Source organism: Mustelus asterias, chromosome 23, assembly GCF_964213995.1.
Source record: "Mustelus asterias chromosome 23, sMusAst1.hap1.1, whole genome shotgun sequence".
NCBI lineage: Eukaryota > Metazoa > Chordata > Chondrichthyes > Carcharhiniformes > Triakidae > Mustelus > Mustelus asterias.
Window position 1 is genome coordinate 37,451,237 of NC_135823.1, and position 14,433 is coordinate 37,465,669.

General features: G+C 43.2%; 1 protein-coding gene across 3 annotated transcripts in view; it reads right to left on the bottom strand.

Annotated features, from left to right (window-relative positions):
* The window catches only part of ern2 (endoplasmic reticulum to nucleus signaling 2), a 75,503-nt gene that overhangs the window by 8,424 nt on the left and 52,646 nt on the right, over positions 1 to 14,433 (bottom strand). For 2 of the 3 annotated variants that reach the window (XM_078240329.1, XM_078240330.1), the window contains exons 12-19: positions 14,239 to 14,424; positions 13,450 to 13,717; positions 13,213 to 13,303; positions 10,994 to 11,183; positions 7,659 to 7,758; positions 6,558 to 6,757; positions 5,792 to 5,939; positions 648 to 775 (exon numbers count right to left, since the gene is read on the bottom strand). In XM_078240329.1, the coding sequence (XP_078096455.1) occupies positions 648 to 775; positions 5,792 to 5,939; positions 6,558 to 6,757; positions 7,659 to 7,758; positions 10,994 to 11,183; positions 13,213 to 13,303; positions 13,450 to 13,717; positions 14,239 to 14,424 (1,311 nt within the window). The remainder of the gene's footprint in view (positions 1 to 647; positions 776 to 5,791; positions 5,940 to 6,557; positions 6,758 to 7,658; positions 7,759 to 10,993; positions 11,184 to 13,212; positions 13,304 to 13,449; positions 13,718 to 14,238; positions 14,425 to 14,433) is intronic. The other variant, XR_013500666.1, reaches the window with a different exon arrangement.

A 14,433-nucleotide genomic window follows, 5' to 3' on the forward strand; every position in this document is an offset into this window, starting at 1 on the left:
TGCTGTGAATGCCCAATACATGTGAATTCATTTCAGTGTCCAACATATATTTTATTTTTATCTCTAGTTCAGTGAGAAATATTCTGCACTATCTTGGATGATATTACAACAGAACATAGTTCCAAGTACCGACATTAACCTGCAATTTTTTAATCAGCAAATTGAATTTAGTGGACACAGGTATAAATTATTGGGAATTGTGTGCTGTGGACAATGCCACACATTTATGATATTGCTATGTTCTTCTCCACGAGGGGAGTTCAACACAAATGGTTTCTGGTCATTGCTTTAATAGTATTCAACTGACAGCAATATAAATGTCACCAACTTCCTCTGTCAGATTTAGTTACTGCAATGCGGGCTTTCCAACTATGTGTCACAAGAGATGAGCCCTCTGGTGTGGGTAACATGAATACAAGGGCAAGCTTCCTAAAGTATCTCAAACATTAAAATAAAATAAAAAAAATGACAGGCAGCCTTGGGATTTCTTGACCTGCTAATTCTGGTGGCCAAGGCTCTGTGTCAAAGGAACATTTCGAAAATCAGTCCATCGGAGGCAGTTCGATAGAAATTCTTCCCTGTTACATTCCACCTACTTCACGTGGGCTTCATTGACTTGATTTGATTTTTCACTGGGAGGAAATTACCTGAAAGAATTGAAGCTGCTTTTCTTTAGTCCAGAAGAAAGGATGTTTCAGGACACACTGAGCAGAGGGACGCTGCTGTGGCTCCTCTCTGATCATCTGTTCAATCAAGTGTCTACCCACAACATTCTCTAAAAAAAGCAAAGTGATATCATGTAACTTTTTAATTTTAAAGTTATATTAGCTACTGGACTGTGACAGCGTCACAGTCAAGTCCAATCCTCTCTTTACAGGTGTACATTTGTGCCTATTCTATCAAGGGTAACTGAACAGCATTGAAGAGCAAGAGATCTTCATTGATTCCTATTCCTAAACCACCCACTGCCACCAGCTTAGGAAAGTTATATCAGGGCAATAACTTGCACAACCAAAGTAAAGCAAGTGAGGTACATTATTTACCTCCTGGACTTACTGACCCAGACAGACATTCCTGGATAATTCTTTAACCACAGTAAGAAGTTTAACAACACCAGGTTAAAGTCCAACAGGTTTATTTGGTAGCAAAAGCCACACAAGCTTTCGGAGCCTTAAGCCCCTTCTTCAGGTTCTTTAACCACCAGTGTAAGTCCTGCTTGGTGTGTTGCCCCCTTGGTGTCAGAGTAAAGAAGGCGATGGAGAGGGTGCAGAATATTCTTCAAAAGAAGGAAATGGGCCAGAAAATGTGATACTTGTTGGAACCAAAACAGAAAAGAGGATAGATATTGAGGTTCTAAGGTCAGACTTTCAGGAGCTTAGAAAGAAGTAAAAAAGTAAGACCTCGAAGATGGCAATCTCTGGATTACTCCCATTGTCACACAGGAGTGATAGTAGAAATAACAAAATATGTTTGACCAATGTGTGGCTTGATGCATGGCACAGAAGGAAAGGCTTCAGATTTTTGCGGCATTGGGAACATTCTGGAGGCAGGAGGTACCTTTCCAAAAGGGTCAATTGCACCTCAACATGTCTGGGGCCAACGTCTTCGTGGGGAGATTCACTAGAGTGGTTGGAAACTAAAGTGGTTGAAACTAAATCGACAAGTTGGTGGTTGCATGCTTATTGAAGTAGAAAATGAAATAAGTATATTGGATAGTACTGCAGAAGGACCATTTTCGTAACAGATTAAGGAGGACTATAAGGAATACAGAGGCAGTTTAGAATGCATTTACATAAACACACAAAGTGAGTGAATAAGTTTGCTGAGCAACATGCACAAATAGCCACATGGGAACATGATGTAGTGGGAATAATGGAAATTGACTTAAATATGGTCAGGACTGGGTGCTTAATATCCACAGATGCAAAGTGTTCAGAAAAGATAGGGAAGGAAAAAAGGGTAGTGGGATGACAGTATTGATTAGGAAAATTGTGGTAGTGTTAGAAGATGATGATATCCTTGATGGAGCAAGGACAGAATCCATTTGGTTAGAGTTGAGAAGCAAAAAGCTTACAATCATATTGCTGGGAGACTTCTATAAGCCTCTAAATAGTGAGAGAGGGAGACAGAGGAATAAACTTGCATAGAAATCACAACGTGCCATAACTATACATTTGGGAACTTTAATTATCCAAATATCAACTGGGCTAATGTTAGAGTAAAGAGAAACGAAGGGGAGGAAATTCTAAAGATGTGCTTAGGAGAACTTCCTTGACTATTATGTTCTCAGTCAGTGAGGAAGGAGTCATTGCTGGAAGAGCTGTTTCGGATACAGGCTAGGTACATTCCACAAGTGGGAAACACAGGGGAACCAGAACCAGGGCTCCTTGAATGACAAGGGAGATGGTGAATATGATTAAACAAAAAACTAGTCTGTATGATGCACGTCTTGAATTCCTCAAGCAAAAACCAGGCTAAATGCAATAATTTGAGTGTGAAAGGTAAGAGAAAAGTAAGACTGACAAAGAGAAACATGGGAATAGTACGGCAGTTAGCACATAAATAGTAAACACATTGTAAGAGATCGGATGGGGGTCTAATAGGCACAAATAAGGTGATATATGTTTCAAAAGGATGCTAATAAAATATTGATTGAAGTGGATGTGGTGGAGATGAAAATTGGTAGGCAGGATGTACTGGAAAGATTAGAATGGATAAGTTGCCTGGTCTGGGTGGCCTGCACCTCAGGTGCATGAAGATAGCAGAAGGGGTTGCTATAACCTTCCAAACTCTCCTAGGAGGGTGGAAGGACAATTCTAGCAACTACAAGACAGTCAGTTCTGTGTGGGTAAGGTTTCAGAAACAGTAACCATGGAAAAAATTAAAAGGGATTTAGAGAAGTTTGAGCTGTAAAAGACAGATAACGTTTGGTTAATCTAATTGAATTTTTTGATGAAATAACAGAGAAGGTTGATGAAGGGATTGTAATGAATGTTGTCTATATGGGTTTTAAAAAAGTGTTTGACAAAGTACCATATAAAAGGCTGATTAGCAAAATTGAGCTTCATGGGATAGGAGGGTCGGTGTCCTGCAGTTTGGTTAAAAATGGCCTTAGGAAAGAAAATTGCAAGTCATGACAATTTATTGTTTGTCAGACTGGAGGATGGTAGGCATAGTGTTCCCCAAGAGTCAGTACTAGAACAACTGTTTTTTTTGATAAAGGACTTGGATACGACAATACAAAGAACATTTCAATATTTGCTAATGGTACCAATCTTGGAGGTGTGGCAAACAGTGAGGATGATGCCAATCGATTGCAACAAGACATAGATAGGCTAGCTGAATGTGGAGGCAAGTTGTAGATGGAATTTAATACAGAACACTATGAGGTGATCCATTTTGGCAGAAGCAATTGGGAGCGACAATGACTCAATTCTAAAGAGTGCCCAGGGACAGGGAAATATTGGAGTTCATTTGCATAAATGTTTGAAGGTGGCAGGACATTGTGAGAGAGTATTTAGCAAAGCATATGGGATCTGGAGCTTCATAAATAGAAGTATTCAATACAAAAGCATAGGAGGTATCGCTTTGGTGAGCCACAACTATAATGTTGTGAACAGTTCTGGTCACATTTTGGGAAGGATATGAAGATCCTTGAGAAGATATAGCAAAGATTTACCAGAATTTTTCCAGGTATAAGGGAGTTTGGCTTACAAGCTTAGGGCAGCAAGGAGATTATGCTTCAGTTATACACGGCATCGGTAAGGCCTGGATTACTGAGTACAATACTGGTCTCCTTGTTTAAGGAAAGAAGCAAATATTTTAGAAGCAGTTCAGAGGAGGTTTACTAGATTAATACTTGGAATGGGAGGGTTGTTTTAAGAGAAAAGGCTGGACAGGTTAGGCTTGTATCTGCTGGAGTTTGAGGAGTAAGGGGTGACTTGATTGAAACGTACAAGATCCTGAGGGGACTTGGCAGGGTGGATGTGGAAAGGATGTTTCCTCTTGTGTGGGAGAATGTAGAACTCGAGACCACTGTTTAAAAATAAAAGGTTGCCCATTTAAGCAGAGATAAAGAAAAATGTTTTCTCTCAGAGTTTGGTAGAATTAACGTAGGGGGGAGCTATACGATAAATGGCAGAACCATAAAGGGTGTAGATACGCAGAGGGACCTGGGTGTGCAAGTCCACAGATCCTTGAAGGTGACGTCACAGGTGGAGGAGGAGTGAATAAGGCATATGGCATGCTTGCCTTTATAGGACGGGGCATAGAGTATAAAAGTTGGGGTCTGATGTTGCGGTTGTATAGAACGTTGGTTCGGCCGCATTTGGAATACTGCGCCCAGTTCTGGTCGCCACACTACCGGAAGGACGTGGAGGCTTTAGAGAGAGTGCAGAGGAGGTTTACCAGGCTGTTGCCTGGTATGGAAGGGCTTAGTTATGAGGAGAGATTGGGTAAACTGGGGTTGTTCTCACTGGAAAGACGGAGGATGAGGGGTGACCTAATAGAGGTGTATAAAATTATGAAAGGCATAGATAGGGTGAACGGTGGGAAGCTTTTTCCCAGATCGGTGGTGACGTTCACGAGGGGTCATAGGTTCAAGGTGAGGGGGGGGGGAGGTTTAACACGGATATCAGAAGGACGTATTTTACACAGAGGGTGGTGGGGGCCTGGAATGCGCTGCCGGGCAAGGTGATGGAGGCGGACACACTGGGAACGTTTAAGACTTATCTAGATAGCCACATGAACGGAGTGGGAATGGAGGGATACAAAAGAATGGTCTAGTTTGGATCAGGGAGCGGCGCGGGCTTGGAGGGCCGAAGGGCCTGTTCCTGTGCTGTATTGTTCTTTGTTCGAGTTGAGAGATTTTGGAACTCGCTTCCTCAAAAGGCTACTTCTGCTCCTAGCTCATACTTTTGTATGTTCATCTCTTGCAAGCAAAGGAGGTTGAGGGGAGATTTGGTAGAGGTGTGTGAGGGGAGTTTAGTTAGATGAGGGAGATACAAAAAAACTGTTCACATTCGGTGATGGTACGAAGCTAGAGGACATAGTTTTAAAGTTTTACATGAGATACAAGGGAAATGTAAGGAAGAACCTTTTTACGTGGCAACTAGTAGTGATCTGGAACTCTCTGCCTACAAGAGTAGTGAAAGTGGAGACAATCAATGATTTCAAAAGGAATTCGAAAAGACACGAGGAAAATAAACTTGCAGGGCTACAGGGATAGAGTGGGGCAATGGGAATGATTGGACTGCTCTGCAGAGAACTGGCATGGACTCATTGGGCTGAATGGCCTCCTTCTGCACCATTATGACTCTATGTCAGAAGGCACTAGTCTTTGGCATTTCATTTCACAACAGAGGCTCTCACAGAGCTGTGCTGCCTTCTGGACTTGCACTATAGTGATATTTATGTGGACATGAAGGTCACCGCTCTGTTAAACATTTATTCCAGCAGATCCTCTCAAGAGACATAATAATTTCCACCCTTCACATAGCCCTGTAAAAGCTTGACAAGTGTTTCAAATCTATGTGAACAAGGCTGGAACAATATTTTTAATGATCATGTCAGAACTATTTGCCAGACTTGACAGATCTCCCATGAGGCTAGTTGCTGGTGCAAGGCCAAAGCTATGCCTTGAGGGTGGGGGAATCTGCTAATTATTTAAAATAAAAGGCTCAGAAAATTGAACTGAGCTTGTTACTGGCTACACTGTAGCAATCAGCAATCCTCAGTGCTGAAGACAAAATCCCTGTCATAATTATGAGTAAAAAATTAAATAAACTCTTACCATATACCTCTTGTTCAAAATGCTCTAAGCTGTACTTCCCTAATGAGATGTTGCTTTGCCGCCTCAAAGAATCACCAAATGGATGTTTTCCCTCAGAAACGACATAGTAGAAGACACAGCCTGCTGAGAAAATGTCAACTGCATATGTCTGTTGGGGAAATACAAGTGACATTTTTGAAATGGTTCTGACACACACACACACATGCACACACTACACAAATGGCTCAATGGAGTTCAATTTCTGTTCCCTTTCTTTAACAACCAACAATCCTCCCACCCATTCCAGCCACTCTGAAAGAAGTTCTTGTCATTTATAATTTACTGCATCCACAGGTTAGTACCTCACTCCCGATGTCAGCCCTGTTTACCCGTCATATACTCAATGGAAAGAATTTGTAGGTGTCCAGGCCATTCTGAATATGGAAAGACTGGCTATATATGGGGACGAAGTTGCGAGTGTCAGGGAAATGAATAATATTCTCACTCTTCAATGAACATACAACTGAAAAGTTAGGCACATAATTTGGAAAATGATGGAGGTACAAAGCAGGTTTGGCCGCCTGAGAGAGAAACGGCAAGTTAACAGTTTGGACAGAAGCCATTTGTCAGCACTGCTGTGACAGGTTCTAATTGAGCACTTGTCTGTTGTTGTTGACTGGTTACTTCCAGATTTTCTTCATAGGCATGTAATTTTGACCTTCTGACATTCTTTATCCAGTATTTTTAATTTTAAGGGTAAACAGTCTATCTTTGCGCCAACACTTACAGGTTTGTCTTTAGGCTCCTCTCGTAGGACCTCTGGTGCAATCCAGCCCTCTGTTCCAGGTATACCAGAGCGCAAGCTGAAACTGTGATGTCCAGCAGACAGTTTCTTACACAGGCCAAAGTCCGAGATCACTGCCCTCACATTCCCATGAGAGTTTGGCAGCGAGATGAGGATGTTGCGCGGTTTCAAATCCCGATGGACTAGAGCCAGAATTCCAGAAATAAAAAGGAGGGTCAGATTTGGCCAACAACAGCAATTTGCAACCGTTAACATAGTAACTGGTTACAAAGTACTTCACTGTCCGCAAGATATGGAGTTGTCATGGGGGCAAAGTCAGTCAACGTGACTAATGCTGTGACATGAGAAGGAGGTTTTGAAAAGTGAATGAGATAATAAAGCAGGAGCATGCGAATGGGTGCCAAAAGAATTGAAGAAGTGGTTAGAAAAAACTATTCATACATAAGATGGTTAGAATGTGGAATTCTCTGCCATAAACTGTTGAAGTGTTACATCGTCTTTACAGCACTGAAACAGGCCATTTGACCCAACAGATCCATGCTGACAAGTAGAGTTAATCAATTTTTTTAAGGGATTTTACATAGTTGTTTCAAGAGGACCAATTTTGAAGTTTATGGGGAGCAAGCAACAGATTGGAATTAAATAAGGTATAAACCTAAAGGGTATGTGCAGAAAAAAGGGAAATAGGGATTAGACTGGGTGGAATATAAACATATAGGAAGTGAGGGAACGAGCAGGATTAGACTAGCTGGAACAACAAAGAGCAATTGAAGGGAAAGGGAAAAAACGGTATTAGACTGGGCAGTAGATAAAGAATATGCAGAGTAAGGGGAAGAGTGGGATTAGACTAACTGGAATAGTAAAGAGAATGGGGAGTGAGGGAGCAGCAGGGTTACATTGAATGGAAAGTAAAGCATTGGGAACAGTGAGATTCAGCTCAGTGGAACAGCCGGGAGAATGAGGAGCAAGAGAAAGAGCAGGGTTAGGCTAGGTGGTTCATAAGTAAGAACACCATGTCAACCTGGTGGGCCGAATGAACAACAATATTTTTAAATTCTGCATTGAATGAGAGAAGGATCTTACCAATATTGAGGGAATGCAGGTGGGCCAGGCCAGACATGGTCTGAAAAAGTGCGGTTACAGGATCCAGATCAATGCGATCAAATTTGGAATCTTCCACATACTGTAAACAAATAGAAGTAAAATGTAAAAGCAATATACTGAAGTGCTGACTATGTTTCTCTCTTCACAGGTGCAGCTGAATATTTCCAGCATTTCGGTTTTATTATTGACATTAAAAAATTTCACATCCAATCTAACAGCTGGGGGTAAAAAAAACTCACCCCCATCAGGAATAACCAGAGTAAGATGGTAATGTGGAATAGAACACCAGGGTTTATTGGCTCCCAGTGTTAGAACTAAAAACTCGTAGCGTTAGGAAAACAAAGATAGTTTTAAGGGATTTGTGCATGGTTAAACATTAGCAATAAGGTAGAGTTTTAACTGTGTTCAATTCAATGTTTCTTAGAAATCTTAGAATCCCGACAGCACAGAAAGAGGCCATTTGGCCCATCGAGTCTGCACCGACCACAATCCCACCAAGGCCCTACTCCCATATCCCTACATATTTACCAACTAATCCCTCTAACCTACGCATCCCAGGACACTAAGGGCAATTTTGGCATGGCCAATCAACCTAACCCACACATCTTTGGACTGTGGGAGGAAACTGGAGCACCCGGAGGAAACCCACGCAGACACGAGGAGAATGTGCAAACTCCACACAGACAGTGACCCAAGCCGGGAATCGAACCCAGGTCCCTGGAGCTGTGAAGCAGCAGTGCTAACCACTGTACTACCGTTTCTGTGCCTAGAAGGATATGACCTATAATTAGATTCATGCTGCACAAAGATGTTTGTATGTGTGGGGATCAGTTTCAATTCCAGCTGCAATTCTATTGTGCTTAGAGGGGGCTACTTCGTGAAGGGTAAATAAATCAGCAGTAGTCGTCGAGCAAATGGGGCCTTGTAAGGTAGAGATGCTTTTAAGTTTTAGTTTTAGCTGAATTTGTTGGCAGTTGGAGACAGGATACTGGGGCGTGAACTTCTCTCAACTCTGCCAAGAGATGGCATGGTGGCACAGTGGTTAGCATAAGAACATAAGAAATAGGAGCAGGAGTAGGCCATCTAGCCCCTCGAGCCTGCCCCGCCATTCAATAAGATCATGGCTGATCTGAAGTGGATCAGTTCCACTTACCCGCCTGATCCCTATAACCCCTAATTCCCTTACAGATCAGGAATCCATCTATCCGTGATTTAAACATATTCAACGAGGTAGCCGCCACCACTTCAGTGGGCAGAGAATTCCAGAGATTCACCACCCTGAGAGAAGAAGTTCCTCTTCAATTCTGTCCTTAACTGACCCCCCTTTATTTTGAGGCTGTGCCCTCTAGTTCTAGTTTCCTTTCTAAGTGGAAAGAATCTCTCCATCTCTACCCTATCCAGCCCCTTCATTATCTTATAGGTTTTCTATTATCTATAAGATCCCCCCTCAGCCTTCTAAATTCCAACGAATACAAACCCAATCTGCTCAGTCTCTCCTCATAATCAACACCCCTCATCTCTGGTATCAACCTGGTGAACCTTCTCTGCACTCCCTCCAAGGCCACTGCTGCCTCACAGCACTAGGGACCCGGGTCACTGTCCATGTTCTCCCCCGTGTCTGCGTGGGTTTCCTCCGGGTGCTCCGGTTTCCTCCCACAGTCTGAAAGATGTGCTAGAACAAAGAACAATACAGCACAGGAACAGGCCCTTTGGCCCTCCAAGCCCGTGCCGCTCCCTGGTCCAAACTAGACCATTCTTTTGTATCCCTCCATTCCCACTCCGTTCATATGGCTGTCTAGATAAGTCTTAAACGTTCCCAGTGTGTCCGCCTCCACCACCTTGCCTGGCAGCGCATTCCAGGCCCCCACCACCCTCTGTGTAAAATACGTCCTTCTGATATCAGTGTTAAACCTCCCCCCCTTCACCTTGAACCTATGACCCCTCGTGAACGTCACCACCGACCTGGGGAAAAGCTTCCCACCGTTCACCCTATCTATGCCTTTCATCCTCCGTCTTTCCAGGGAGAACAACCCCAGTTTACCCAATCTCGCCTCATAACTAAGCCCCTCCATACCAGGCAACATCCTGGTAAACCTCCTCTGTACTCTCTCCAAAGCCTCCACGTACTTCTGGTAGTGTGGCTAGTTAGGTGCATTACCCTGAACAGGCGCTGGAGTGTGGCGACTAGGGGAATTTCACAGTAACTTTATTGCAGTGTTAATGTATGCCTTACTTGTGACTAATAAATAAACTTTACTTTAGATACTGGACAGGACAATGAAATTGCAAAGATGCAAGCTTCCTAAGGAACAAGATACAATTCAGACAACCATAGAATTGGGACAGAAAGATTTTTTTAAGACAACTGAAGTTAAGAGAACAGACATCAAGATATTGTTCAGAAGAATTCAAGGAGTAGGCAGCACGGTGGCACATGGTTGGCACAGTGGTTAGCATTGCTGCCTCACAGCACCAGGGACCCGGGTTCAATTCCTGGCTTGGGTCACCACCTGTGTGGAGTTTCCACATTCTCCCAGTGTCTGCGTGGGTTTCCTCCGGGTGCTCCGGTTTCCTCCCACAGTCCAAAGATGTGCATGTTAGGTGGATTGGCCATGCTTAATTGCCCCTTGTCAGGGGGACTAGCTAGGGTAAATGCATGGGGTTATTGGGATAGGGCCTGGGTGGGATTATGGTCGGTGCAGACTCGATGGGCTGAATGGCCTCCTTCTGCACTGTAGGATTCTATGAGAGTAAACAAAGTGTTGAGTTAAAAAGACAGTTGCAGTAATTAGATTTAAAGCGGGACAGCAGACTTGAGGGGTAAATGAATCTTTTCATGCCATTTTAATACAGTCTGGGAATTGAGAGTTAAAGCAATTGTAAACAGTTTGCACAACAGTCACGACAAAGAAATCCCAAAGGGATTGGTGCAAAATCCTGGATGGGATCCATTGTTAAGAGCGAAGCTGAAGCTTTGTTTAAAAGTGTCATTTGGAAAACCTGGTCTGGATTTCAGAATGCAAATTGCCAAACATATTTCATAACTGTTTTACCCTCTGCATGAAAACAAAACTCCAAATTCCCTTTTAAGCCTTAAATTCCCTTTTTCAAAGCTGTTTCCCCCGGCTACTTTAACTCTTCACCAAACTGAACAACTTGCCCAATCAACACTGGCGGCTTCCTTCAAAATCTTGGGACACGTCAACTGGGGTTCACTTCAAAGTCTTTAAAGAGACTGGAACTTCAAATTAATGAGGGTTATGCTAAAGGTAAGAAGAATCACTAAATCATTAAACAGAAAGCTGGTGACTCACCTCCTGTAGCGTGGCGGTGCACAGTTCGATTGCAATATAGTAGAATTGCTTGTCCCTTTCAGTGCAGAAATAACGAATGACATTGGGATGCTCATCAGATTCACGAAGGAGCCGAACTTCACGATCAGCAAAATTGAAACATTCAGGGAGGATCCTTTTCACAGCAACATTGCGGTTATCAAAGCTGCCCCTGGGTTATGAATAGGAAATCATTTACCACCACAACAACGAAACCTTGAACTTGTAATAGCACCTTTAATGCAGTAAAGCACCCCAAGGTGCTTTGGAGGGTCATGATCTCAAACAAAATTTGAGATCATGAGGAAATATTAGAGCAGATGATCGAAAGCCTACTCAGAAAGCTTAGAGCTCAAAGACTATATCACTTCGTCTAACACTCACAGCAGCCTACAATCCACTTACATTACTGGGATTGTGAGGTTGAATTTAGAAACACTCACCAACATGACAGCAGTAAAATATCCCGTAAGGAAAAGATTTTAGTTTCCGGACTGGAAATCCTTCCCTTCCCCTTCTGCCATTCTGAATTGTATTAGAATTCTGCGCATGTGTGGATGGGAATCGGTGGTTATCTTGCATTGGCAGGAGACACCGTGTTGACAAATGGCTGCGTTTGCTGCCAACGTCACGCTCATACAGCTCTACTGTTCTCTGCCATGTTTACTGTATTACAAACTCACACAACGTTGTATCAAACTGGCAGCAGAACAGGATTTCAAAAACCAGAATCTGCCAGCCTGTCATTGTGTCAAAGGAAAAAAAACTTATGCACCATTTTAATGCAGAAGTAAAGTGGATAATTTGAAGCAGCAAAACTAACAGAAAATCCAAGACACCGAGGCAGCATCTTGCGTTCGATGCTTCCAGAGTTTTTCTGCTCCCAAGTTGCAGCAATATTTTTCTGGTTCTTTTGTGAATTGTTAACGATGGCTCTTTGACAATTATTCAATATAATTAAAATATTAGGAGTGGGGAGCTGGTCCAGTCGTACTGTTTGAACATTAGTGGAAGTGTAATTATTTTTCTGCCATTCACCTGTAGTTATAAAAAATTAAAAGACATAAAATGTTAAAACCTGCATTTCTTGCCTACAAAACACATGTTTTGGGCACAGCAGAGTGACGTCTGTATGGACCAGTGTGTATATACAGACAGCAATATCGCGTTTACAGCAGACACAGTGTTTAGAATAATACCAAGTCTAAGAGTTTAGCAAGAAAGGTAAACGTTCCAAGTTGAATCCCTGAGTTACATCTCTGCCAAAAGGTCTACATCTCATACAGTGATATCAGGAAGTCCTTCCTCACACAAAGGTAGTGGAAGTCTGGTACTCCCTTCCGCAAAAGGCTGTTGAAGTTGTGGACTCAATTGAAAATTTCTAAACCAAGATCGATATATTTTTGTTAGGCGAAAATATGGAGGGTTACGGAACAAGATGGAGTTAAAATATAGATCAATCATGGGGCGAAATTTTGCAGTCTGTGCACAGAGTGCCGGCTGAGGTGAGCAAACCAGCGTGCAGCTACAGAGCTTCACAGCTGAGTTTTCTCTACAGATTCTCTGGCACTAAGTGCACAGAAACTCTGGAGAAGTGGTTTTCACCGTCACACTGGGGCAACCCCCCCAACCCAGATTGTCAGAAGGCCTGCCAGGGTGGCATGCCCCTTCCCCGGGGGCTGTACTTTCCTGTTCGCCCCCAGTGGGTTCCCCTTGACTGCTTCATGTGGGGGGGGGGGGGGGGGGGGGAGAGCATCTGACATGGAAGCCCTTTAAGTAGATGCAAATTTATTAAAATAAATTTTAAAATGAGATTCCTGCCCTGAAATTATTACATCACCGACGAGGGGCAGGGAAAATTACACAGCGCGACCTTGCCCCCAAGATTCTCGTTTAATCAGTCTCGCCATTTTCGCCAGTAGCAAACGCTGGCAGAAAATTCATCCCACTATCGAATTTAATAGCCAAATAAGCTCATGGGACTGAATGGCTTCCTCCCCGGTTCCACTAATGTCATTCCGTGGAACTATTACCCGTGAAGAGGTGCAGGAGAATGGTCTTGGGTAATTCTCCCTCATGCCAAGTGGGGCAGAATTCAGTCTTCACTGAGCATCTGAAGCTCAATGTATTAGCGCATAAACTTATATCCCAGCACGTTAGCAGTTAGAGTTGTTTTCTAAACAGAGGTTCCCTTGCCTTACCGGAATACAAATGTCCCCTCAGCTCCATGACCGAGCACATCCTTTGGGTTGAAGGAAATCTTTCCAGTTGTAACTAAGTTGGTTCCATTATCTACCGGATAGGGAAGACAGAATTCCATTAATCTCTCAATACCATGCGTCAGTTGAAGCTATTTGTTACAAATATTTTTGGGGAAGGTGTGAAATTAAAAAAGAAAAATCGAAATTTCTAAACTAGCAAAAAGCTCAAATACCAACCAGCAACTATTTCATCATAACAGGCAGTGCCGTTTTGCAAACTGTAATCATGAGGTTGCTCTGAGGATTGACTGCTCCTGTTTTGAGATGAAGAGTTGGATCCCTGGGGATCTTTCTGAGAGACCTGAGCTGCCTCTTTTGAGCAATCTGGAGACTCTGCCCTGGGTTGGTTGACAGACCGTGAGGGCTGCTGCTGGAGAAGCTGGAATTTCTCTTCGAGTTGTTGTTCCAGCTGGTGCTGCTGTAGTTTCTGCTGTTGGTGCATTCTCTGCCACAGAAAAGATGGAAGTGAAGATTCAAAACAGGGCAGTGAAACTTCATAACAGTACATCAGAGTAGACAGGTTGAATCAAGGCAAATGTCCACAATTCAAAAAGTTCAAACTTCTGAATCCTTCTCCAATCCCACAAGAGTAAACAAGGGAAAAGCACCATCTCAAGATTAGCACGGATAGCTCAGCTGCAGATCAGCCTCATCACAACATCAGGTTAATGAAGGTGAACTGGTGGCAGCGGTCACTGTAACACCAGGTCAATGAAGGGGAGCTGGGTGGTGAGTCCACTGTAATGGAGCAAATCTGTGCCGGCATTGGTTGGGAGGGGTGGGGGTGGTGGTGGTGTTGATGATGGTTGGGAGCAGTGCAATGATGGTGGTGTTCACTGTGACACAAGGTGAATGGAGAAGAGCTGGGGAATGGGGTCAGTGTAATACCAGATGCATACAAGAAAGTTGGGGATCACCAGGATAATGGTGCACAACATAAAGTTCTGTGTACTCAGAATAACTTACTTTTGGATACATAATTAGAAACACCATCCATCCTCCGACTAGCACTGTGAATATGGCCACAGTTAGGATGTCCTGGTTTTCCAATTCAGGCACAGCCTCACTTGCAGACTCCTGCCTTACTTCACTGGTCATCCGATAACTTTCATCAAGTGTTTTCGATTGCATCTGGTCAGGCTGCATCATAAACTAAAGGAA